Source organism: Diplotaxodon limnothrissa, linkage group LG9, assembly GCF_057381915.1.
Source record: "Diplotaxodon limnothrissa isolate DT_005_m linkage group LG9, D_limnothrissa_male_GT1.1, whole genome shotgun sequence".
Taxonomy (NCBI): Eukaryota; Metazoa; Chordata; class Actinopteri; order Cichliformes; family Cichlidae; genus Diplotaxodon; species Diplotaxodon limnothrissa.
Window position 1 is genome coordinate 813715 of NC_140604.1, and position 26660 is coordinate 840374.

Sequence of the window (26660 nt, forward strand, 5' to 3'; positions counted from 1 at the left end):
ACATAACCTTTGTTGGCAATAACAGAGGTCAAACGTTTACTATAGGTCTTTACCAGGTTTGCACACACAGTAGCTGGTATTTTGGCCCATTCCTCCATGCAGATCTTCTCGAGAGCAGTGATGTTTTGGGGCTGTCGCCGAGCAACACGGACTTTCAACTCCCGCCACAGATTTTCTATGGGGTTGAGGTCTGGAGACTGGCTAGGCCACTCCAGGACTTTCAAATGCTTCTTACGGAGCCACTCCTTTGTTGCCCGGGCGGTGTGTTTTGGATCATTGTCATGTTGGAAGACCCAGCCTCGTTTCATCTTCAAAGTTCCCACTGATGGAAGGAGGTTTTGGCTCAAAATCTCACGATACATGGCCCCATTCATTCTGTCCTTAACACGGATCAGTCGTCCTGTCCCCTTGGCAGAAAAACAGCCCCATAACATGATGTTTCCACCCCCATGCTTCACAGTAGGTATGGTGTTCTTGGGATGCAACTCCGTATTCTTCTTCCTCCAAACACGACGAGTTGAGTTTATACCAAAAAGTTCTACTTTGGTTTCATCTGACCACATGACATTCTCCCAATCCTCTGCTGTATCATCCATGTGCTCTCTGGCAAACTTCAGACGGGCCTGGACATGCACTGGCTTCAGCAGCGGAACACGTCTGGCACTGCGGGATTTGATTCCCTGCCGTTGTAGTGTGTTACTGATGGTGACCTTTGTTACTTTGGTCCCAGCTCTCTGCAGGTCATTCACCAGGTCCCCCCGTGTGGTTCTGGGATCTTTGCTCACCGTTCTCATGATCATTTTGACCCCACGGGATGAGATCTTGCGTGGAGCCCCAGATCGAGGGAGATTATCAGTGGTCTTGTATGTCTTCCATTTTCCGATGATTGCTCCCACAGTTGATTTTTTCACACCAAGCTGCTTGCCTATTGTAGATTCACTCTTCCCAGTCTGGTGCAGGTCTACAATACTTTTCCTGGTGTCCTTCGAAAGCTCTTTGGTCTTGGCCATGGCGGAGTTTGGAGTCTGACTGTTTCAGGCTGTGGACAGGTGTCTTTTATACAGATGATGAGTTCAAACAGGTGCCATTCATACAGGTAACGAGTGGGGGACAGAAAAGCTTCTTACAGAAGACGTTACAGGTCTGTGAGAGCCAGAGATTTTCCTTGTTTGAGGTGACCAAATACTTATTTTCCACCCTAATTTACGAATAAATTCTTTACAAATCCTACCATGTGAATTCGTGGATTTTTTTTTCACATTCTGTCTCTCACAGTTGAAGTGTACCTCTGGTGCAAATTACTGACCTCTGTCATCATTTTAAGTGGGGGAACTTGCACAATCGGTGGCTGACTAAATACTTTTTTGCCCCACTGTATATATATATATAAAAAAAAAAAAAAAACACCCAGCACGCCCCTGCGGGCGGTTTATCCTTCAAGCTCGGGTCCTCTACCAGAGGCCTGGGAGCTTGAGGGTCCTGCGCAGTATCTTAGCTGTTCCCAGGACTGCGCTCTTCTGGACAGAGATCTCCGATGTTGTTCCCGGGATCTGCTGGAGTCACCGCACCTAGTGCTCCGATTACCACGGGGACCACCGTTACCTTCACCCTCCACATCCTCTCGAGCTCTTCTCTGAGCCCTTGGTATTTCTCCAGCTTCTCGTGTTCCTTCTTCCTGATATTGCTGTCATTCGGAACCGCTACATCGATCACTACGGCCATCTTCTTCTGTTTGTCTACCACCACTATGTCCGGTTGGTTAGCCACCACCATTTTGTCCGTCTGTATCTGGAAGTCCCACAGGATCTTAGCTCGGTCATTCTCCACCACCCTTGGGGGCATCTCCCATTTTGACCTCGGGACTTCCAGGTTATACTCGGCACAGATGTTCCTGTACACTATGTTCCTGTACACTATATATATATATATATATATATATATATATATATATATACATACATATACATATATATATTTATATAGATATTTAATTCTTTTTTTTGAAAATGGATTGTTAAATTAACTTACGTTATAATTTTTTTGGGGGGCAATTTATTGCTTAAAATGGAATTTCAGGTTTTCATTATTTATAATTGCCATATACCAGTTTCATTGCCTAAATCTTGCCAATAAAAGCAAAAGTAACAGAATTAATTTTTAAATACAAAAAGACATTTTAGGAAAGTTTGACCTTATTAGATCTCCAGGACAATATTAAATTGTATTGAAGAAATTTTCAAAATGTGATGATGCCAGCATCAGCTCAGTTTCAATTCAGTTGTATTTATATTGCGCCAAATCACAGCAACAGTTGTCTCACTTGCAACATCACTGGTATGCACTGAGTTACACTACGTTCTTCTTTTAGAAGGGTTCAGTTTTTGATTAGCAAAACATTCACCAACGGTTATACTTTATCTCACCAGTTTAATTTCACATAGCAGTAGTTTTGCATATACACTTTCATAACAAGTTTTAAAAACCACTTTTCCAGTTCTCACACCCATCTGCACTTACACAAAGGACAATTTACATCTAAATGTTGGCAAGTATACTCCTAAATTTCATAAACTTCATTCTTATTACTACTGAAATGATAACACTGTGGCCCATTTTGATTGGGGGGGGGGGGGGGGGGGGGGGGGTGAGCATGCGCATAATGAGAACCAACATAAGCCCAGAGGCCCCAAGTGGCTGCAACCAACAGCAAAGACCAAGCTGCATTGGACAGCAGCATGCTGAGCAAAAAAGCACATTGGACGTTCTCCACCAGCGCCCAAGGCCCCCCAGCAAGATCCTGTCAGTGATTCTAAGTCCCTTTATTTGGCCCCCAAACCTGACCTGCATGTAGGAAAAAGAACTTTGGAAATCTGTCCTCCAGCATCAGGAAATCTGGGCCTGAACTCTGAGATAGTCTGAAATGTACAAATGACCAAATTCAAACCAAGTGGAAAAATGAGAGAGAACAGTTAGTCTGTGAACACACTGTGCTCTGTGTATGTTTGACATCTAAAATCAGCAGGTTTTCCTCCTGTCTCTGCCCCTCAGGGTTACATCAAACAGTGCCGCAAAAGGACAGACATGTTCACTGAAGAGCAGCTTCGTACCATCTTTGGGAATATCGAAGAGATCTACCGATTCCAAAGGAAGTTCCTCAAAGGTCTCGAGCAGAAGTTCAACAAGGAGCAGCCACATCTGAGTGAGATTGGTTGCTGCTTCCTTGAACATGTAAGCTGAATCAAAAAACAACAAAAAATCTTCAACTGGTTTTCTTAAAACCTTTAGAAAACCAGTTAACCCCCACACACACTTCTGCTTTCAGTCCTTCTGAGTTGTCCATTTCATAGTGCTTATATTACACCTACATTTTTTTGCCTGATTAATTGAAAATGCTTTATGATGTTTCATGACAGGTCTGAGAGGTGTTTTCAGTCACATATTAAACACTCTTCCCACACCATTCTCTCACCTCTAGCCCGACTTGTTGTTGTCTGTGTTCAGCAAACAGATTTCCAGATCTATTCAGAGTATTGCAACAACCACCCCAATGCCTGCATCCAACTCTCCAAGTTGATGAAGGTCAACAAGTATGTATTCTTCTTTGAGGCTTGCCGACTGCTTCAGAAGATGATTGACATATCTTTGGATGGTTTTTTGCTGACTCCAGTTCAGAAGATCTGCAAGTACCCGCTGCAGCTGGCAGAACTGCTCAAATATACCAACCCTCAGCACAGGTGACTGTAAGCTCTTTGACAAACTGTCAGAATTTAAGTGCTCCCGAGCTAGCGAGGGTCCAGTTGGCTCCTCTCTATGACATACATTTCATCAGTAGACGAATCCAAAAATCCATGCAGACAGTCACATGCTTTTCTGTGTCAGGCCACCAACAAAGCTTTTCTCCAAATGAAAGCGCTAAAATAGCTTAATGATGACTTTTTCTCGATTTCAACAGTTGCCCGTGTGCACATGTGAGTATAACAGAATAACAGAATCACAAGTGGTGATATTTCAGAATTTAAGATTTCCTAAAGACTTAACCAGGGCATCACGTGGTCAGATGCAGTTATCTGAAGTTTTAAGTTTACACACTCTTTGGGTTTCATCTTCATTCTTAAGAGTGATGCAGCATTAAATCTTAGTGGGATATTCAGACATACACAGATTGAGGGAAAAAAAGAGCCTCTGCCTTAAACTGAATTTCAAACAATGATTGCCTACAGCGAGAAGGAAAAACTCCCTTTTAACAGGAAGACCTCTTAAATATTCAGACGTGTGGCTGAACCAGGCTCAGGGAGGAACATATAGAGACAAGGGGTCACGGAAACTTCCATAAAAGGAAAACAAGAATAATATATTAGTATGAGATGGATTCTGTGCGGAGAATTGCATGTCTACCTGCAGGTGTTCCAGTTTCTTTCTAGTCCAATTTCATGCATGTTAGGTTAATGGTCATTCTAAATTGTCCATAGACAAGGCAGATACACAAAAGTGCCCAATAAACAGAATACAACCTGTTTTGTAAGCCTAAAAAAATGTCCATAAAACATAACACAAATCTAATGAGGAAAATGTGAAAGTTAAAAAAGTAAGCTAGCAACTACAGCACAGGAAACTGAGAAGAAGCATTCAGGAACAAGCTAGGGTGAGAGGAACTGAGGCACTGACAAAGAATAAGGGGAATACAGGAATGAGAAATACACAGTAGGGTGATGGGCAGTGAGGAAACACCTGGGAAACACAGCTCAACTAAATCAGAATAATCACAAATCATGGGGGAAGGAAAATTAAACACCAAACAGAAGAGATGACTAACAAAGTAAAACACGAAGTACGAACAACAGATGTCTAACAAACAAACTTGACAACAGGATACAAGGAAAGCAGGAATGGTCACTAAACCAAAACTAAAGAACTTAACTATAACACAAGGAGAATCTAAAACTAAGAATAAGAGCTACAAAGAAAAGAATACTGTGACAAGGACCACAACACTGACCGTGTTTATTTTCTCTTTATTTACGTGGCACACTACTGACAGTTTCTTGTCATTCGGTTCAGCACCCACGCGTGCAGCTTTCAGCTGCGCTATGACACTCCTCCCCACTCTCAGCTCCGGCTTCACTATATCACGAAGGAAGAGAGAGAGCTCATTAACTAAACTCCACGCACCTGTCCCACCTCCCCGGCACTGCCCCTTGAGCTCACTGCACCACCCCTGCCCTGCAGCTGAGCCAGGGACCACACCTCCGCCAGAAATACAAAAGCCATACGTATCAGTAGAATCTCAAATACAGAACATCAAACTCGGGCCAACACCCCAGAGTCCATGACAGTGAATCTTCAAGATGGACTTGTCAGGCAGGAGGAAGAAAGATTGATGTAGTGAAGGAAGACATGCAGAGGATTAGTGTGACAGATGAGGATGTATGAACTGAGATGGAGGTGAACAAACTACTGAGAGGTGGGCAACTCCAGGCCTCGAGGGCCGGTGTCCTGCAGGTTTTAGACGTGTCCTTGATCCAACACAGCTGATTGAAATGGCTAAATCCTCAACATGTTTTGAAGTTCTCCAGAGGCCTGGTGATGAACTCATCATGTGATTCAGGTGTGTTGACCCAGGGTGAGATCTAAAACCTGCAGGACACCGGCCCTCGGGGCCTGGAGTTGCCCACCACTGCCCTAGAGGGAGGAGTGCCCAAAAGAAAGTCTAAAGCACTGCAGCATCAGTATGACTAGAAGAGCACAATATAAATGCAAGTGCATCACCTTAAATGTCCCAAAAATGTGCAAATACATTATTTCATTATAGCTGGTCACTGTATTTTATCAGCATTTATCTAAATCGATTGATTGATTTTTGCCTTTACTGTTCATTCTTTGCACAGTGCAATGAGTGACGAGTAAAGCAAGGGAAGAAAGAGTGTGTGGGAATGACATGCAGGTAATGGGCCGCAGCAGAACCAATCCAAGGCTCTGCAGTTTAGCGCCAGGCTGTTCTGATGACCTATAGCAACACCCTCCAGTAAACCCCCAAAACTCCATCCCCGTAGAGACTGTGTCTGCTCCCATACAAGCAAAATCCAAACCAAAATCGGCAAACAACCATCCATCCATCCATCCATCCATCCATCCATCCGTCCGTCCGTCCATCCATCCGTCCGTCCATCCATCCATCCATCCATCCATCCATCCATCCATCCATCACTGTTAAAGATGAATTAAAACTCTATTTATCCTTGTCCACTCTAACTGGACAAGTCAAAAAACAGTTTTAGTTGTTATCCATCATCTTCAGTGTGTTTATCTGATGTCTCTGACTTTTTTGTCAGGTTCAGTGCCCAGCCAAATAATTGTTGTAAGTCCATCCATTTATATGTTGAAATGACACTGCATTTAACTTAACTTAAACACATAACTCATAGGCTGGAGAGGATATTGTGCCTTTGGAAGACCTTAATTTGACCTGGAATATCTGTCTTTTGCTTTACATAGCAATACTATAGTTTAGGATCCCTGGGTCTGTTTCATCATATGTTTTGTTTGTTGGACTTTTGAATCAACATTGTATTGTGTTTTGAGAAAAGTATTCTGGATTTATCTGGATTTGTTCGTGCCTTTGATGTTCCCCCCGTGCTTCCTGGGTTATTGTCTATATTTCTAGTTCTCAGTCCTCGTTCATTCTCAGTTCCCTTCTGTGTCGAGGTTGTCTTAGTCTCTCCGTGTCCCGCACTCTCTCTGTGTTGTTTTTCCTGTTTTATTTTGTCAGCCCCTTGTCTCGTGCATGTTATGTTCAGTTTTGCTTCCCCTATCTCGTCTGTTTGCTTCAGCTGTGTTCCCATGTGTCTCCACTTCCCCTGACCACCCTCCTGTGTTTATCTGGTGTCAGTTCCCCTTTGTCCCTTATCAGAGTGTCCTGTTATGTTCTGGTTTCTGTCGTTCCAAGTTTAGTTTTTCAATAGTTCCCATTTACACTTGGACTTTTGCCTTTGTTTTGTACCTGTTCCATCGGTTTAATAAAGGGCTCGCTTCTGTTAAAACCTCCGCCTGCCTCTGTGTGCTCATCACACACAATCCAACACTCTGAAGGAAAAGTCTTCTGTAGAGCTGGGACATCTTACTATTTGTCAATGATAGGTTTCTTTTTAACACTTTTTCCAGGCTGACAAAGAGTCAGAGCTCTGCTGAATGGAGTCTTCCTTTAGACTTTAATAGTAAAGACTAGTAATGATTATTATTTTTCTAACAATTAGAGTAAATTTCACACCCTTCCCAAGGATGTACCAGTAAATACAACAGCTTTAATAGCTGCTTATATTGACTTTCTCTAACATGTAAACATGTGTCTTAGAACTCATTCCTACAAGACTGCTCTAAGTCTGATCATTAAGTGATAGCCCAACTTTAAATATGATTAATTTACTTCTAAACTGAGATTTGTTTTTTTAATTTGGCCGCAGGAATCTTAAAAACATTTTGTCTAACCAGATACTGGACTTACCTTGGCCTCTAGCAGCGCTTTGAGGAACCTGTGTCATTTTTTAATCAGGCCATGTCCTTGACTGTACACATAACTACTTTTATGTATTTGTGCAATATCACTAGAACATTCTGTCTCAGAATGCTGAAAAGTCAGTTCATGCATTTATTGCTTCTAGTGTTAACTACTGAAAATCCAGTATTATCTCCCTGAAAAGCCTTCAGCTGAAACAGAAGGCTGGAGGGACTAAGAAGATAAACCATATTTCTCCCACATTCTCCCCATGGGCTCTCTGTAAATCCCCCAATTTAACAACCTTCTCCTTACATACAAAATGTTGAATAATCATCTTATCTTAAAGACCTCATAATACCATACTATCATAATTCAGAGTTGGGGGGAATGGGATATCAGTAGCTCACAGTCTGGGTTTAGGAGACAGACACTATTTGTACTTTTAGATTAGGTCTAAAACTTTCCTTTTTATAAAGCGTATAGGTAGGGCTGGATCACGTGACACTGAATCATCCCTTAGATATGCTGAAATAGGTTTAGGCTACTGGGGGGTTCCCGTGATTCACTGACCATTTCTTCTTCATTCACTCTCTGTGGCTTTATACACAGCGGATTCATTCATGAAAGATTCAGTCAGTCATTAGTAACTATGACTCTGTGTCTCTCTGCTCACTTCTCTAACCCCTCACTCCCAAGCTGGTCACGGCAGATGGCTGGCCCTCCCCTCAGCCTGGTTCCACCTGAGATTTTTCCCACTCAAAGGGAGCTTCTCCTTCCCACTGTTGAAAAATGCTTGCTCATGGGGGCTCATTTGATTGTTGGGATTTTCTTTCTAACATTGTAGGGTCTTTATCACCCTACAGTATAAAAGGCCTTGAGGTGACTTTTGTTGTGAATTGGCACTTTATAAATTAAATTCAATTGAACGGAAATAAAATGGTGCATTTGTTAAATATATTTTGTGAAGTGAGGCACAGAAGGTTTACAGTTACTTCACTCTAAGGTGACCTCTGATAAATTAGTTGGTTTTTCTGTCTGAAAAGACTAACAGACACGGCATTTTAGTTTGTGCAGTTTGGGGTTTTTTTCTACAGAAAGCCCCATTTTCTGACAGGTTGTCCGAAACCACACTATACTGTAACTGTAACACGACGCCCTGTTCAACAACTCAGTGATTGCTTTAATGGTTGTTTAATAATGGAGTTCTGCAGCATGGCGGATGCATCAGTTGTGCTTCACAGAAAATATAAAGAGTGTGTTATGGAATCACCACAAATACTTACTTTATAATCCAAATGCATGTCACTCTCTAAACTTTAGGGACTACAAAGATGTGGAGGCAGCTTTGAATGCCATGAAGAATGTTGCCAGGCTTATAAATGAGAGAAAACGGCGCCTTGAGAACATCGACAAGATCGCTCAGTGGCAGAGCTCCATTGAGGATTTTGAGGTTTGTAATGAAGCATCTTTTTTCTAACATTTCTCCAACACTTACTATTAACTGCAGCATGTCTGAGAAGCACCTAATAGCTGCATGTGTGCTTTAAACCTTACAGGGTGAAGATGTCCTCAGCAGAAGCTCTGAGCTCATCTTTTCAGGAGAGCTGACCAAGCTATCCCTGCCTCAGGCTAAGAGTCAACAGAGAATGTTTTTCCTTTTTGACCATCAGATGGTGTACTGTAAAAAGGTGCCCTTTTTTTCTACTATGGATGTCATTTTGTGAGGTACTGATAAAAGCATGTGGCAAGAATCACCCTAAGTGCCAGGAGAAAGGGGCATCAGTGTATATGTACAAAAGAAAAGGTTATCCATGGTTGTGTATCAGGTGTTATTTATATATGTGGGATGACCTCTGTGTTCACGCAGTTCAGATGCAAGCAAAGTTAGATTTACAACCATAACAGCAGTTACAGATGACTCTCCCATCACTCCCCAATTCTCCCACAGCTTTATTTTGGTGCTCCAGTTTTCCACTCCCATTTTAATGCCCCCTTATACCTTTCAAATGTACTTAGACTAGAACCTCTGTCTAAGGAGCTTTTAACCTTTATTTTTATTGCTGCAGCTACCAGTGTCTTCCAGTTGGGTGATTCTCAGCTTCTTTCTTCGACCTCCGGGGTTAGACCACCCTTTAGTCATTGCACAGTTCTGGGGATTATTCTGCCCCGATTTCAAACAAGGATCTGTGTGTTTTGGGTTCACCGGCGTGTCCCCCTTTTTGCCAAGAGCCTCTCGAACCTCGTTGGTCTGGTGTTCCTGGTTTTCGCCAACCCCTTCATGGTTATTGCTGTGTTTGTGGGATCCATCTTCTCCAGGAGCCCAAACGTCATGACACTTGACCCCAGTTGCTGTCTCGGCAGTCCCTACATCTGTCCCTGCTGTGAAGGGTCCTCCCATCTCCGGGTCCCCGTCTGGTGTCTGTTCCTTTCTCTGCAAGAGACAGAAAACCAAAACACCTCTCTCCCTAGCCTTGATAATCTAATATTGTTATCCATTGTTCTTCTAATGATTCAAATTTGGTTTAAAATATTATGTTCAGGACTTATTCTAATCATAATCTATGTGTGTGTAAAAGAAATAAAAAATTAGTGAACCCTTTCTAAGTCTAACACATTATAAGCTTAAGTTTTACCATCGCTAATTTATTAAACACACAAATAAAGTCATAAAATGTTCATAACACCATTGTTTGATGTTCGGACTCAACTCCCCCCTTTTTGACACACTCCCATGTGTCAATTCATTGGAGCTAGACACTTAAAAGAGAAGGTTAGTGACATCATATCTGGTAACTGGTCCATCCAGAGCTGTAACATTTTGAAATGTACATACAACAAGCCAAACCACACCTTGGTCACACCAACCCTTTTCTGCCCCGAAGATGTCCAATGCCATCCTAGTATGGACTGTCAAAAGTGGCTTTAACGCTGACTATCCTGACAATCCATTTTATAACGTTTCCTGGTCAGATTTGCCAATCTCTGCACCAGGGTTTTAAACGTTTCGCCATTTCCATTAGTTGTTATTTTTATTTAGTTTCGACTCCAGATTTTCAATTTTTACCAGTTGTAATTAGTTTTTACCAATTCTTTGCTAGTTTAGTGTAGTTTTTATTTTCTGAAAATCCTTAGTTTCAATTTAGTTTTATTTGTGTTTTGCAAAAATTAAGTGTAACAAAATCCCAGTTCCATCATATCAGTCATGCTCTTCTGGTTATCCTTGGGTGTTGAGACTAATAACTATTAACTCTTGCCGCACCGTGTGGTCCTAATTTTGGTTCAAGTGAATTGATAACCTTTTGAAGGCGATTGTTTCACACCTTTATTTAGATGTCCCAGTCCTGTTGTCTCGGGATACATCACGCTGCCTTATCTGGGGTTAGCTGTTTTCTGGGGATGCGGGTTGAGTGGGTGAGCTCTTCAAGGAGGGGGAGTGTGCTCCCCCTGATGAGGTCTTCTAGGTAAGCTAGGTTAACCTTCTTGTGTGAGCTTTTCAAGTGCACTTTAAGGTTAGTGGGACTTTTAGTTTTATAAATGTCCCTCATGACCCCCTGATGACCCAGTATTTCATTTTTGCACACTGTAGTACACATTTTAGTTTTTGCTTGTAGCTCGCATACTCTACTTGCCACTCCTCTAATTCCTGATGTTTCTTAGAGAGGGCAACAGTACCTTTAAAATTATATCACATGTGTGGGGGTGTGGCCTTGCCAATTGTTTTGCCCACCTTTTCAAAATGGCTGGCGTGCCCACAAGCACATTTCATGGAAAAAGAAAGGTAAGCTTGATATTTACATTTAAAATGTTTTGTTAAACTCAGATTTTTATTTTATTCTTTTTGCAAGTACCCCTCCTCGGTGGCGAGAAACTGTTGGTGTGGTCAAGTGGGTGCTCTGGAAACAAACGCTCAGGACAGACTTATTCCTAAAATCTACATAAATGCCTTCTAGGTGACATATAACACATTCTAAGTAATCAATGGCTCCTCATAAAAATTATGCATTGGGATGTTTGTGTGCAGCATTTTGCATATCAGCATAAGCAAAGCATTCTTCATTGCATCAGCGTGTGTGTGTGTGTGTGTGTGTGTGTGTATGTGGATCACTTCTCAGTGAATCAGCATTCCCGTGTGCGTGCGTGTGTGTGTGTGTGTGTGTGTGTGTGTGTGTGTGTGTGTGTGTGTGTCATTTCTCACTCACTCAACGAGTGCACGTGTTCATGTGTGTATTTCACTTCATTCTGAATCTGTGTGTTTGGAGACGTGTGTGTGTGTGTGTGTGTGTGTGTGTGTGTTCATCACTTTCCTGTTCTGGTGTTCTGGGTAAACCACGGCCTGAAGCGTGCCCTGGGGTCCTGCCCCCCTCCTTTTTCAGTTTGTTTGCGACCATTGCTGCTGCTGCTGCTGCTCAAAATTCAGTCCGTCCTGGTTCTGACCCCAATTGGGGCAGTCCTTTCTCCAGTGTCGATGTTCACCGCAGGTGAAACCTGCATCTTCTTCTGTGTTTTTGTCCATTCTGAGGTGCCTTCTGTCCTCAGTTACTCCTCTTGTCTCGGTCACGCCCTTTTTCGCCACCCGATCATCCGTGTTGGTCCATCACTGTCCTGCACAGTGTGAATGCAAAGTTATCAAGGTCAGCATTCTTTCGCTCGGCCTTACTTTTCATTCGGGCTTGGCGGGCGTCTCGTCACAGCTCTGTCAGCTGACGCAGTCTGGGAATCTTCCCCCGTGTAGTGAAACGGGCCTTAGGTTTAATGCTCTCCGTCTCGGCTGCATGAGATCACATTCCTGCAGGTCTGTTGACATTCTCAGGTCGTTGTTGTGGGTCCAGCTGTTGCAGCATTTGGTCAGTGTCACGTATAGGGGAGAGCAGGAGTCCAGTCAGCCTCGGCTTTCAGGGCCGGCAAAGCAGCCTGTAATTAAATATAGAAAAAACAAAAACAAAACAAAACAAAAACAAACAAAAAACAAAAACAAACGAACAGGAAAATGTTGTTGTGTTGGCTGTGTTATTCAGAGGGGAGACAATGGGGCCAGGCCCTGTGTCAGCCTTCTCTCCCCCTTTTTTTTTGTTTTTTGTCTCCCGATATAATCAACTCCTAACCCACCAAGTTGACAGGACAACACCGGTATATGTTAAAATTCTTAAGATCATGTTTAAAAGCCCAAAAAGGAACTTTCTTTCATTCAGTAATCACTTTTATTAATCAATCAACAGAAAACATGTCACAATTTGAATCTTTTAACCACTAAATTTGTTGTGTCTTGCCTGGTTGGTTAGACCAGTGTTCCTTTTTTTTTTTTTTTAGTTAAATTGTTGTCCTGCAACCCAGAGGGTTTCTTTGTCAGTAATGTATAGACTTCATCATTTAAGTATGTTAATTTTTCTTTAACCTTGCTGGAAAATCTTCACGTGTTCATGAGTGTAAGCTGTTTCTTCATTGTGTGTATGTGCATTTGTATAAAAGCAGGTTAATTTTATCTTTTCTCAAACTAGGCGTTACCTTAAAAGGAGCCTTTCTCTCAGATTTCTCTGCTTGTGTGTTTTTGTTTCACCTTTTTGTTGTGATGCTCCGGACGCCTTCCCAACCTCCACAAGTCCGTTGGCCCCAATTTTATGTGTTAAAACTTCTCTTAATTTCTCCTCTAATTCTCTCCTCGCTGCTGTCTTTTTCACAGCTGCTGATTCGTGCTGGGTGTGGTTCCCATTACCTATAATTTTGCTTCGGCCGCTGTGCTTGTGGGGGCAGTTGGTCCAGGTCCGCAGCTTCCTGTATTAACACACTAAGAGATTTATTTTAATTTCATTTTCATCACTTTTAAACAGATAAGCAGGCAACACGCCTACCTTGACAGCGTAAACTGTACGCCAGTCTCCCAACACATTCCTCTCTCTACTCCTCCATAATTCTCCACTGCACACCTCTTACTATCTCTCCTTTTTATTTTTATTACACCACAGAGTAATACACCCAATTATGCCCGTCTATCTCTATGTGGCTCCAAATTCCCTCTTTATTTTAATTTCACACTCGTCAGGGGACAGGCACACAACAATTTCAACCACTGAAACGAGGAATTCAACCTTTTTATATTTCTTTACTAATCTAGACTCAACGTTTGTTCGCAAAATGTGTCTTGTTCTAGTCCGGAATAAATGTGAACCCGTGATTACACGGCCGTTCCAGTGTTATTTCCGTAGCTATGCGGGGGCCCTCACCTCCCCAAGTCACCACCTCGGCACCCGGACAACGCCGGTCCTGGCCACGCGTCCACGGACAGGAGGGTCGCCACTCCTAGGGCAAAGTTCCACAGGTACACTAGGCATCAACCTTTGATCCTAAAATGTGTATTTGCTCTAATGTCCTCCTAATCAAACACATCAACCGTCACTGTCACTGTGTTCACGCTTCACACTCCACACAAAAACACACTCAGAGCGCGCCTCACTCACACTCTCACTCAGTGCGCGCTTCACCCACAAGACAGCACCCAGAGCGCGCCTCGCAGCTTCACACACACTCTCTCACCCAGAGCGCGCTTCACACTCACACACAACACTTTTCCTCAGCGGGAATTTTACACAGAAACCTCTGAGCTCAACTATTAGATCTTCTTAAAGCACACTGCACCATAGACCAAAATACCCCTTTCTCTGCGATTATGACCGCCACCACGGGGCAAAGTCGCATCATAAAAGTGATGCTTGCATCCCCGAAGTTATACCTGACATCATAAACCAGGTGTTGCTATTTACTTAAATTTTTACTTTGTATTATGGCCGCAGCCCTTTATACTCGACTGACGCCACAAACCACCGTCAAAACCTCTATCAAATGTACTAAAACTAGCACCAACCACTACTGCACTTCACGGCCGCACCACCGGAACACGCCGTATCATAAACCAAACCTACGGACGTGTTTCGCTCTCGCGTTGCCAGCGTCCAACTGCACCGTGAAGCCAGTATCTGCTTGTCCTTAAATCAACTTCTATTTCATAGCCGGCAAAAGCCAGGACATCACTGACACCATAAACAAAATAAACAAACCTCGACTTCAATGTACTGAACTAATGGCCGCGTCTTCAGAATAAATTCTAACGTATTATTGCTACAGAAGCCAGTATTAGACAAAATTAAATGTGGAAGGTAAAGTGGCTGCAACTAGCTCAACGTAGTATCTTATTAGTTTCTCGGTAGAAGCAGTTTACTGCAACTAGCTCAACGTAGTGTCTTATTAGTTTCTCGGTAGAAGCAGTTTATTTAACACACTGGAATTCAGCCTCAACTTATGTTGTTAGTATCTTGCGCCAAAAACCAGACACCGACAAATTTACTGTGAAAACACATGTGACTCAGCGAACAGATTAATTTGGAAAGCCCAATATGCACATTTGGTATAATACAACAGGCTGTGCTTACCTTTTTGTTGTTAGACCGGTCTTCCGTTCGCCTTGCCCCACGATCTCACCAAAGGCCAAATCTACACCTCCTCAGCACACCAAAGATCCGGGTCACACGGCACCAAGTTGTTGAAAACACGCAGTTCTTTGAATCTTTGGGCTGAAGGAGGGACAATACTCGGTGTATCAATGCTCAATCAACAATCATTTATTTCCATACAATTCAACAGTCAGAGCATTACAACGTCCGGACGGGAGAGATGCTACCAGAGGGTCAGGCACATGTCTCTCAATGGTGACGGGTTGCTCAGCTTTTTATAGTCTCTAGTGGCCCCCAGCTAGTCGTAAAAGCCAAAACATCACATTTTTTCTCTGTTACAGCGCCTAAGTTATGACCTCGGCAGTTGTTTCTCTGCTTTCTGTAAGGTGGGGGTGTGGAATGTGGTCTATCTATCTCCCCTGTCTTTAGACACAGAGTCTCCTGCTTACAACCTTCTCTTCATGATTCAACACTTAAGCATATCAAGAAAACAGTGTCACACATTCCCAGCAGATCAAGGATACAGAGTGATGCACATTTATCTAATGAACTAATATGTGAATATGTTCTGTTAACTCAAAAGTATAATGAGAACTAAACTACATACAGCTCACACACTTTATATTAAAGGGTATAATGTGATCTACAGCAGTATTCTAATTCAACTACTTTGATTACATATATAAGGTAACATATAATAACAGAATAATTTAATAGCGCCAAAACACAACAACAGTTCCCTCAAGGTGTCTGTGTAAGGTAATACTAATGTGTCAAGCTAATAGGCTTAATTTGTATTCTAAATACAAATACATTTCTATAATTTTCTAATAATAATTCACTTTATTCCACAAGAAGAAGACAGTTTGGTCAGTGGAAGAAGAAAAATGGTGGTATTTATGTACTGAGATGGATCATTAACTGAATTGTCAAGGTTTGTTTGGTGCAGGACTCAATCGCAGGACTCCAAAACTCTAAAACTAGTGAAAAGTGAAAAAATTTATTTAAAGGGGCATATATACATTAGAGATGGCACGATACCACTTTTTTATGTCCAATACCGATACCGATATCATAAATTTGGATATCTGCCGATACTGATATGAAGCCGATATAGTGTTTTTTAATCAACAAAACAGTTTTTTAAATATCTTGCTGCATTTTGTATAGGTTCATACTCAAGTTTAAAACAACAACTACACTAAAGCTATTCTGTTATACCTGTATGCAAAAAAAAATATTTCATAGTTCAGCAATACTGATCAATCTAATAAACTTAAACCTACACCATCCTCCCTATTCTGGTATTTTAAAGAGTACTTAGCGTAAATATTAAGCAACCTAACTAATAGGGTTCCAACTCCCAGCAACAACAAAAATAAATAAATAAAAAATAGGGAACCACCCCTCACGCTCCACCTCATGATGCTTAATCAACGTAATCAACTTTAATTTGATGCAGTGTGAAAAAAAATGCACAGAAATCAATTATTTTTCAAGAAATATTAAATAGATTCAACATCTTTCTTCAACAAAATTGCAGACTGCACAGATGGTACCTTCCCAAAGGAAAAAGTACTATAGCTTACTAGGGTATATTAGACTTAATAGTTACTATATACAGTAATTGACTTCTATTCATTTTACATCAAATTAAAACTTTGGGTGTCAGATAATTATTTATTAAAAGCTCGACATTTTAAATGAGAATAAGAAAGAAAAGTATGTCTTTGTGCCCCCTTTTCCCTGTTAATGCCCTATCGGCCCCCCTGGCTAAACTTTGCTAGATCCGCCCCTGCACAGTTACCAGCGTCAGCTGTAGAAAAAGATCCTGGTGTAGAAAGTAATATTAAATACATTCTAACAACAGCTGATCAAGCTTAAACGTGCTGCTGTTGTTCAGCCGCTGGTTTCCTCTTTCTGGTGCAAAGTGGGCCAAAAACAAACAAGAGAGACGGACTCGCGACAGAAAAGCCGATCAGCTGATCGTTAAGCAGTTTCATGATTGAAGTAGCAGCAGGAGAGGCAGTCGCTCCATATATCGCTTGTTAAGCTTAACGCAGGAATGCTTTACAAACATTCAGAGATGGACTTACACACTTGCTTTACTTCTCTCGGGATAACTTTGTCGGAGATGAAATGCCGGGTTGCTAGCGAAGCTCCACATGCTATCCAGACCACCGACAGGTCCCGCATGCCACAGCCGCTCTATCACGTGATGCATACTGCTCCGACGTGCTAACGTTCTGAGGTGAGTTACGGCGTGTTGCAAGTTTTGTGAGGTGCTTTCGTGATATTTAATGGATCGGATTACATTTTTTATTTGTCTCCGATATCCGATCCAGTAATTTAGGTCAGTATCGGACCGATACCGATACGTAATATCGGATCGGTCCATCTCTAATATACATATGCACAGTGAATAATGGGAAGAGGGCTCCAGTTCCTTGTTCAGCCTGTCTGTCTGACCATTGGTTTGGGGGTGATAACCTGATGAGAGACTGACCTGGGCACATATGGTGAAGCAGAATTCCTTCCATACCTTTGACGTGAACTGAGGTCCACGGTTGGAGACGACATCTGAAGGGATTGTATGCAGGTGGAACAAGTGATCCATCAGCAGCTGGTCCATCTTGAGTGCTGTGGGGAGCTGCAAAATGTGCTGCTTTGGAAAAGCAATCAATAATAGACAGAATTACCATGTTTCCTGGTGAAGGTGGAAGGCCTGTCAAAACATCCAGGGCGATGTGTGATCAAGAGGGCCTGGGGTTGGTAGCGGTTGGAGCAGGCCCGCCGGAGGAGAGGTCAGTGATTTATTTTGGGGATAGATGGTGCAGGCTTTTACATATTCTCGGTCATCTTGAGCTAAAGTCACCAGAACAGGCTCCCAGGAACGAGATGGTGCGTTGGATTCCAGGATGACACGAGAATCATGCCCATTGGAGCACCTGGGCCTGCACGGATGAAGGGACATAGAGCCGGTCCGGGGGTCCTGTCCCAGGATCAGGTTCGGTATGCTGCCATACCGCTGACTCAATTTCCCAGGGGAGTCATCCTATTACACAGCCCCTAGGAAAGGCCAGTGTTTCCACTTGAGCCTCCTCAGAAGGTGAAAACTGGTGTGATAAAGCATCTAGCTTGACGTTTTGGGACCCAGGCCAGTAGGTAATTGAGAAACTGAACCTGACCCACCTGGCTTGGCGCGCGTTAAGCCGTTTTGCTGACTGAAGGTAGGCGAGGTTCTTGTGGTCTATCCACACAGTGAAAGGCTGTGCTGTTCCCTCAAGCCATTACCGCCACTCCTCCATCACCAACTTGATATCCAGTAGCTCTCTGTCGCCAACGTCGTAATTTTGTTCTGTGAACACATGGATGGAGTTTACCTTCAGTCTGTTGACTAAGTTCCACCTCCACGGAAGGGTCAGGTGCGATTCAGCTGGGTGAGAATGGGCACCAAAGTGAAAGGTTGCTTCACGTGAGCAAAAACCTCATGGGCTGCCTGCCCCCACTGAAACAGGACCTTTGGAGAGGTGAGGTGAGACAATTTTACTGAAGTCGTGAATGAAGCGACGATAGACATTTGCAAACGCCAGGAATCGTTGAAGCTGTTTGCAGTTTGGTGGTGTGGACCACTCCAAGACCGCTTGGACTTTTACTGGATCCGGTCTCAGATTTTCCTGTTTAATAATGGAAGAGAGGAAGCCCTTCTCAGCTTCAACAAACAGACGGTTCTCCAGCAGCCTCTGCAACACTAGTTTTACATGCCGTTCATGCTCCACCACTGACCTGGAGAAGATGAGGATATCATCTAGGTAGACAAAAACAAAGTGGTTGATGAAGTCTCTGAGAATGTCATTAACGATGGCCTGGAAGACTGCCAGAACGTTTGTTAACCCAAACAGCATGACAAGATACTCAAATTGCCCCAAATGAGTGTTGAAGGCCATCTTCCACTCGTTCCCCTCCCTTATGCGAAACAAATGGTACGCATTGCGGAGGTCCAGTTTACTGAAGATTGTCATTCCTTGGAGAAGCTCAAACGCAGAAGTCAACAAAGGCAACGGGCATTTTTTTTAAACAGTTATTGTGTTCAAACCCCGATAATTAATGCAAGGTCTTACAGACTTGTCTTTCTTTTCCACGAAGAAAAATCCTGCCCCTAAAGGAGAGGAAGATGGCTGAATTATCCAAGCAACAAGTGAGTTGGTAATGTATTCCTCCATGGCCTCCCTTTCTGGCTGGGACAGGCTTTAGAGTCGACTGGTTGGCAATGGTGCCCAGATAGCAAGTCAATAGCGCAATCATTGGGCCTGTGTGGAGGCACGATCCTTATTAAATACCTCAGCCAGTTCATGATAAACCGAAGGAACAGCAGCTAGGTTCGGAGGTGTTGGCGGAGGTGATGCTGGAAAGAGGAGAGACGGAGGTGGTAGATCTGGGCGACCGTAGCTCAGGGGGTTGGGAAACTCATCTGTAACCAGAAGGTCGCCGGTTCGATCCCCCTGCTCTCTCTCGGTGGCTGTGGCTCAGCTACTGATCGGAAGGTTGGTGGTTCGATCCTAGGCTTCCCCAGTCTGCATGTCAAGTGTCCTTGGGCAAGATACTAACCCCAAATTGCCCTCCAATGCGTTCATCGGAGTGTGACTGTGTGTGAATGTAGATTAGTTTGCACTTGCGTTTAGAAGTGCTTGCATGAGTGGGTGTGAATGAGGCATGTTGCATACGGCGCTTTGAGTACTCTGGGAGAGAAAAGCGCTATATAAGAATTAGTCCATTTACCATCTCTGTCCTGGTCATTTTGTCCTTGGGCAAGACACTTCACCTACCACCTACTGGTGTTGGTCAGAGGGGCCGATGGCGCAATATGGCAGCCTCGCTGTCCACCAGTGTGTGAATGCGAGTGTGAGTGAATAGTGGAATTGTAAAGCGCTTTGGGTGCCTAGAAAAGCGCTATATAAATGCAATCCATTATTATTATTATCATTATTGTTTTATTATTGGAAAGCACTTTGGTCAACTTTGTTGTTTTTAAAAGTGCTATATAAATAAAGTTGGATTGGATTGGATTGGATTATCTTAGGCATGTCATGTGGCATTCCTCCCTCCATCTAGAAATGCAGCCATTTCTCCAGTCAGTGAGTGGGGTTGTGTTGTAAACAGACAGGGATAGCCAAGAACCAGATGGGTTAGTGGAGCCTTAAAAACAAACAAACTGATTAACTCAGAATGATTTCCGGAATGATGTTATCAGTTCAGTAATGTGGGTGACGTCTGGTAAACGCTAACCATTCAGGGAGGAGGTTCGTAGAGCATGAGGCAGTGGCTCAACAGTTAAGCCTAGTTTCTTAGCAAGGGAAAAGTCAATAAAACTCTGTTCGGCGCCGAAGTCAATTAATGGAGTGAGTGGGTGGAGGCGTGAGCGGTTAGCTCACAAATTCATTAAACTGTAGGCTGGACGACCTCTAATTATCTCTTTCTAAATTCAGATTATGCCGAAGTTTTTATATTCTGCCTTAAAAATCATAGAAATGTGATGCCATGGTCCTCCAGTCCTCCTGTGTTGGCTCACTCGGCAGCAGAGACCTGCAAATGGATCTCAGAGAGTTACTGAAAGAGAGATTGCTGAGGAAAGAAAATACTGTGGTGGAGCCATGGGCCTCGCTAACTGGAAATCCCTTTGCTTTGCTTCTGACTTTGTCTTGTAAACTTTTCTCCTGAGCCCTGTGTATTGAGTCCAATCTACATCACGTGTCTAACCAGATACTTGTCCTGGTTACTGGAGGCCAAGATAATGCCGTCCAGATTATATCCTGTAATGCACATTATTAAGCAAATAGTAAGGACTGCTTTCTTACATTTGCACAGTACCTCTAAAATTAGGATCATCCTATCTCAGAGTGATATAAAAAAACATTTCATGCATTTATGACATCTAGGCCAGACTATTGTAATACTTTATTTTTCAGGTTGTAGTGATCAAAAATCCTACAGTGAGATCTCTGACATGGACTAAAGAGACCATATTTTTAGCTATTAAATCAAGAGCCAAAGTTAAATTACTCCTCATATACAAAGTCTTGAATAATCAAGCCCCATCTCATCTTAAACACCAAATTTTACCATATATCACCCCAAATGAGCACTTTGTTTCCTATTCTACTCTGGGAGCCACAAGTCGCCACAAGTCTGAAAGCAGAGCTTTTAGCTGTCAGGTCCCTCTCCTATATTAACCAGCACCCAGTTTGGATTCAGGAGGCAGCCCCTCTTTGTACTTTTCACTTTTCTTTTTTTTTTATAAAGCTTTATAACATTTGTTTCGGGTCACTTGATCCAGCCTCTCTCTTAAATATGCAGCAATAGGCTCAGGCTACTGCTAAGGCTCTCCATGATGCTATGAACATTTCCTTTTCACTCCCTGTTTATACACCACTTTGCATTCAGTCATTACGTCTTGATGCATGCTCAATCATCCAGGTAAGTAAATCTCCAAAAGTTGATTCTGTTCATCTGGACGTAGCGTTTATTGGGAGAAACGTTTCGTCACTCATCCAGGTGACTTCTTCAGTCTAAGCAAACTGAAGGGTTTCCCCAATCTTATAAACAGTACATTTACATAATGACTGAAACCAGCCCACTGAAGGAACAATGGGATGGGAGGTCAGTTCCTTCATCATGATTATGCAAATTCTCATGACTATTGATCAACAACCACTGATCAATGGCCATGAGTCCCATTCACAGAGAGTTGGGGAATGGCTGCAATCACAGCATTGTAAGATGGTGACAGATGTACCCTTAGGCCCCCTCCTCGATTCAGAGATGGTCTTTCCCTTTTCATGTAAATGGCCTCCTTGACTCCGCCCTCAAACCAGCGTTCCTCCCTGTCCAGGATGTTACATCCTCATCATTGAAAGAGTGTCCACTGGCCTGTAGGTAAATAGACTGCAGAGTCCTGGCCTGACGAGGTAGCTCTTCTGTGTTGTGCCGTCCTCTTTGGTTGTTTGGTTTCCCCGATGTATAAATCCTGCCAATCCTCCTGCACTTAACAGCGTACACTATGTTACTCTGTTTGTGTCGGGGACCCGATCCTTGGGGTGGATCAGTTTTTGCCGCAACATGTTTTGGGGTTTAAAGGTCACAGATACGTGGTGTTTAGAGAAAATGCGTCTCAGCTGTTCCGATACTCCTGACACGTACGGGATCACTACAGGTTTTCGCTTAGTCATTGGTTGTCCTTCTCTCCTGGATCAGCTGGAGGTTTCTTTAGGAGCCTTTCCAGCTCTGACAAAAGTCCAGCTGGGGTAACCACATTTACTCAGGTCCTTCCTGATGTTCTTCTGCCTCCCTGGCTGCTGTGTCAGTGGGGATGGTGTTCGTTCTGTGTTATAGCGTCCTGATGACACCCAGTTTGTGCTCCAGTGGATGATGAGAGTCAAACCTCAGATACTGATCCATATGTGTAGGTTTACGGTACACGTCAGCTTTTAGATGTCCTCCATTACTGATGGAAATCTCACAGTCTAAGAAGGCTAACCTGCCACTGTTCATATCCTCCCTGGTGAATTTGATGTGTCGGTCCACCGAGTTAATGTGATCCGTGAATTGTGGCACGTCCTGAGATTTGATTTTCACCCAGGTGTCATCCACATACCTGAACCAATGGCTTGGTGGTGTTCCAGGGTAGGATAGCAAAGCCCTCTTTTCCACTTCTTCTGTGTACAAATTGGCCACGATGGGTGAAACTGGGAGCCCATGGCACCCATGTTTCTGCCTGTAGTACTGACCCTTGTATGTGAAGTAGGTGGAATTCACACACAGTTCAAACACACTTGGTCGATGCTGAGAGTGTTGTTTTGTTGTTTTTATATTGTTGTTTCGAATTGCTGTTTCTGTGGCTGTGATCAGCTCCACTAGCGGGATTTGTCTCACCATGACAGCAAAATTCAACCCTTTAGCAAGGATGTTTTCTCTGTTTGGGTGAGCTGTCTGTCAGACAAATTTTTCACCCACTTGTCTACATCTTCGGTGTTGCATCGTTCCCTCTTCTGGCCATTGAGTACACTCTCCGTATTTCGCTGTGGTTTCCGATGTACAACAAGTAAGTCAAACTTCATTTGTTGCCTGGTCTGCTCTCATCTAAAAGCATTGTCAGTCTCTGTCGGATCCGCTCCTCTTGAGATTTTAGCACGTCGATGGTAAAATTTGTCTGCCTCACCCATTCATTAAGCAGCTGGTGTGGTGCCTTCTGGAGGATTTTTGTTGCCTGGAAGCCTTTAACTGAAAAGCTCATTTGCAGACTTTTAGGAGTAATCCTGTTTTGTCTGCATCTGAGGCTGAATCTCAGGTGGTTCCTGTAATCCGCCATCTTACGTGCTGTTTGCTCATACTGACGAGCAAGCTTTAGGCAGTCCGTGCCAAAGTGGGAAAAAGGCTCTGATTAAATGTTGTTATCCCAGCTGGACATTTGTCAAAGCTGGGAAGACGCCTAAAGAAAGATCCAGCCGATCCAGGAGAGAACTGCTGACTATGGTACTCATGGCCATTGATCAGTGGGCTTTGATCACTGGTTGTTGATCAATGGTCATGAGAATTTGCATAATTATGATGAAGGAACTGCCCTCCCAGCCCATTGTTCCTTCAGTGGGCTGGTTTCAGTCATTATGCAAATGTACTGTTTATAAGATTGAAACCTGCAGTCAGCTGAGACTGAAGAAGTCACTTGGATTAGTGACGAAACGCTTCTCCCACTGAAAACGCTACGTCCAGATGAACAGAATCAACCTTTGAACATTCAGTCATTTGTTATTATTTACCTCAGGACTAAAGACATGCAGTGGAAGTGAACCAGTCTCCCTCCTCTTACTCCAAACAGGTCACAGCCGTTGGCGGCTCCTTCCTGAGCCTGATTCTGTCAGAGGTTTCTTCCTGTTAAAAGGGAGTTTGTCCTTTCTGCTGTTGCCAAGTGGTTGCTCATGGGGGGTGATGTGATTGTTAGGGTTTTCTCTTGGGCTGTTGAGAACTGTTGAGGTGACACAGTGCTAAACAAAAAAAACTAAACAAAACAAACCTGTATGCTTTCATTTACTTTTCTTTTTACTCTTGTTCAAAACAAATCCTTCTTTAAATCTGCTGTCCATTATTGTTGCAGGACCTCCTGCGCCGAGACATGCTTTACTACAAGGGCCGGATTGACATGGACCACATGGAAGTAATAGATCTGGAGGATGGTAAGGAGAAAGACTTCAACATCAGCGTAAAAAATGCTCTGAAACTGCGCTCGCTAACTGGTGATGAAGTCCACCTCCTATGTGCTAAGAAGCCTGAGCAGAAAGAGCGCTGGCTCCGGGCCTTTACTGATGAGAGGAGGCAGGTCCAGCAAGACCGCGAGACAGGTCAGACATGTGCTCAGTTTGTCTTCATATGAATGGATGCTAAAACATTTGGATGATAATAATGGTGGCAATCCAAGTTTGTTGCAGCACTGTCGTGGCACATGCATTAAACAGATACAGACGCTGTAAACTTTCACAGAATTCTGATTTTTAAATTCATTTTGTCAAGGACATTTTCTGTCAGCTGATTTGAATGCTGTCGGTCTGGTGTCCTTACGAATAAACCTGTTGTTTTTATTTTCTTTTTGTCAGGGTTCACTCTCACAGAGGTCCAGAAGAAACAGGCCATGTTGAATGCCTGCAAAAGCCATCCAGCTGGGAAACCCAAAGGTATGCACCAATCAATTTATCGTAGAGTAACTTGGGGTTCAATATCTTGCCCAAGGATACTGTGCAGACTGGAGATGGGAGCAGCCAGGGATTAAACCTTCCAATTAGTAAATGACCTGCTCTACCTACACGACTGCAGTGGACAGCAGTGGAACTGAGCAAAGGGGTAAAAAAGTGGCCCATAGATGATAACGAATCGAAACGCCTGGCAGTACACACTTTGTGATCTGCTGCCATGTGCGTATGTCAACAGATTATGTGTATATCTAATATTTTTCTTGTTTCACCTGTTTGGCTCTTTGTAGAAGTCTCCCTGTCATTCATAGCCGCTCACTTTAGTTTATACTGAACTTTTACCGAGTTAGATTTAAACAACAAATGCAATCTCAGACCCTCATAATGAAACCCTTCCTTGTTTCCTAATGCATATCCTATTTTCATCTCCGTAATATTAACCGCCTTCGTCCCTCACTCACTCCAAACAGTACTGCCATACTTGTCAATGCTCTTGTCACATCCCGTTTAGATTACTGTAATTCTCTTCTCTACGGTGTACCTCATAAATCCACCTGCTCGCCTGACTACCATGGGACTCGAGCCTTTAGCTGTTCTGCTCCAAGACTTTGGATGCACTTCCACCAGATCACGAACTCTCTCACCACTTTTAAATCACGTCACAAAACCCATCTATTCAAAACTGCATACAATTGATTCGGGCTTAGTCCACTTTTACGTTGCTCAGCTTTTATACTTGCTTTTATACTTTCATGCTTTTTTTTCTCTTATGTCTATATTTTATTTTGCCATGTTTTATTATATTGTATTGTTGCTATTGTTCTTGTGCTATTGTAAGGTGACCTTGAGGGTCTTAAGGGCACCTATAAATAAAATGTATTATTATTGTATTATAAGTAATGATCTGTTGTTCGTCTTCTCCTCAGCGGTGTCCAGACCTTATTATGACTTCCTCCTGAGGCAGAAACACCCCTCTCTCCCCTCTGCTTTGCCCCAGCAGCAGGTCTTTATGCTGGCTGAGCCCAAGCGCAAGACCTCCACCTTCTGGCACAACATTGGCAGACTGACGCCCTTCAAGAAGTAAAAAAACTGTAAGGAAAAAAAAGCCTTGGAGAAAAGGAACAGAGAAGGAGAAAGAGTCTCTGTTCGTGCCTGAATAGACCGTTTTTAACCCTTCCTCTCTTTAATTCCTACACATAATATCCTCTAATTATTGATTTATTGTATAGATATGAATTGAATATGTTATCTTTTGAAAGCACTTTATATGTTGGTTAACAATCAGACATGGGAATGGTCCTCTAGAGACAATGAGTCAGATAGGTAGAGTAAACTCTTGGTTCACTTATAAATAGACCTTGAATCAAGCACTGATTGGAACTAAAACTACTACTGTACTGCTACTGTAATAGTACTGTACTACTATTGTACTAGTACTGTACTAGTACTGTACTGCTGCAGGTGAGCGTGGGACTCCTGACTGTGCTGTCTCTGTGAAGACGTTGCCTGTCAACAAAACCTTGTTTATTTTCACTCTTCTGTTGCTTCATGATTTGACAGATGCCAAGTGTTTGTAGTGCCAGATGATCTGTTTTTATATTTGTTCCTTGTCTGCTTATGAAGAGACAACATTTCTTGTTTCCATGTACAGAAATATGATTTCAGCTATGTTTTGTTTCGTGATTATGATCCACCGGGATTTGGTTTTGTACTTCTCTGGTGTAATGTGCAAACTCCTGACGAATATCAAACGCAGCCCAAAGACAAATTGGCTCAGCACATGTTCTCGGCTGTTCTGGCTCCACGGTCTGAACCTCGACGACTCCTGATACCTGCTGTGTCAACGAAAGTACGTAACTCGCTCGATTTTCTTTTTCTTTCTGTTCTTTGTTGAAGTGCCATTTGAAGTGTGTCATGGATGCTTTACAATGACATGCATGGATGTGCTTAAAAGAAATACTGTGAGGAATATTTTTTTATCTCTGAAGA

General features: G+C 43.0%; 1 protein-coding gene across 2 annotated transcripts in view; it reads left to right on the plus strand.

Annotated features, from left to right (window-relative positions):
• The window catches only part of LOC146624948 (rho guanine nucleotide exchange factor 4-like), a 119858-nt gene extending 94103 nt beyond the window's left edge, over positions 1–25755 (plus strand). For both annotated transcript variants that reach the window (XM_085361861.1, XM_085361862.1), the window contains 7 exons: positions 3049–3228; positions 3502–3734; positions 8813–8942; positions 9049–9180; positions 24083–24326; positions 24579–24656; positions 25598–25755. In XM_085361861.1, the coding sequence (XP_085217987.1) occupies positions 3049–3228; positions 3502–3734; positions 8813–8942; positions 9049–9180; positions 24083–24326; positions 24579–24656; positions 25598–25755 (1155 nt within the window). The remainder of the gene's footprint in view (positions 1–3048; positions 3229–3501; positions 3735–8812; positions 8943–9048; positions 9181–24082; positions 24327–24578; positions 24657–25597) is intronic.
• Positions 25756–26660: the final 905 nt, after the last annotated feature.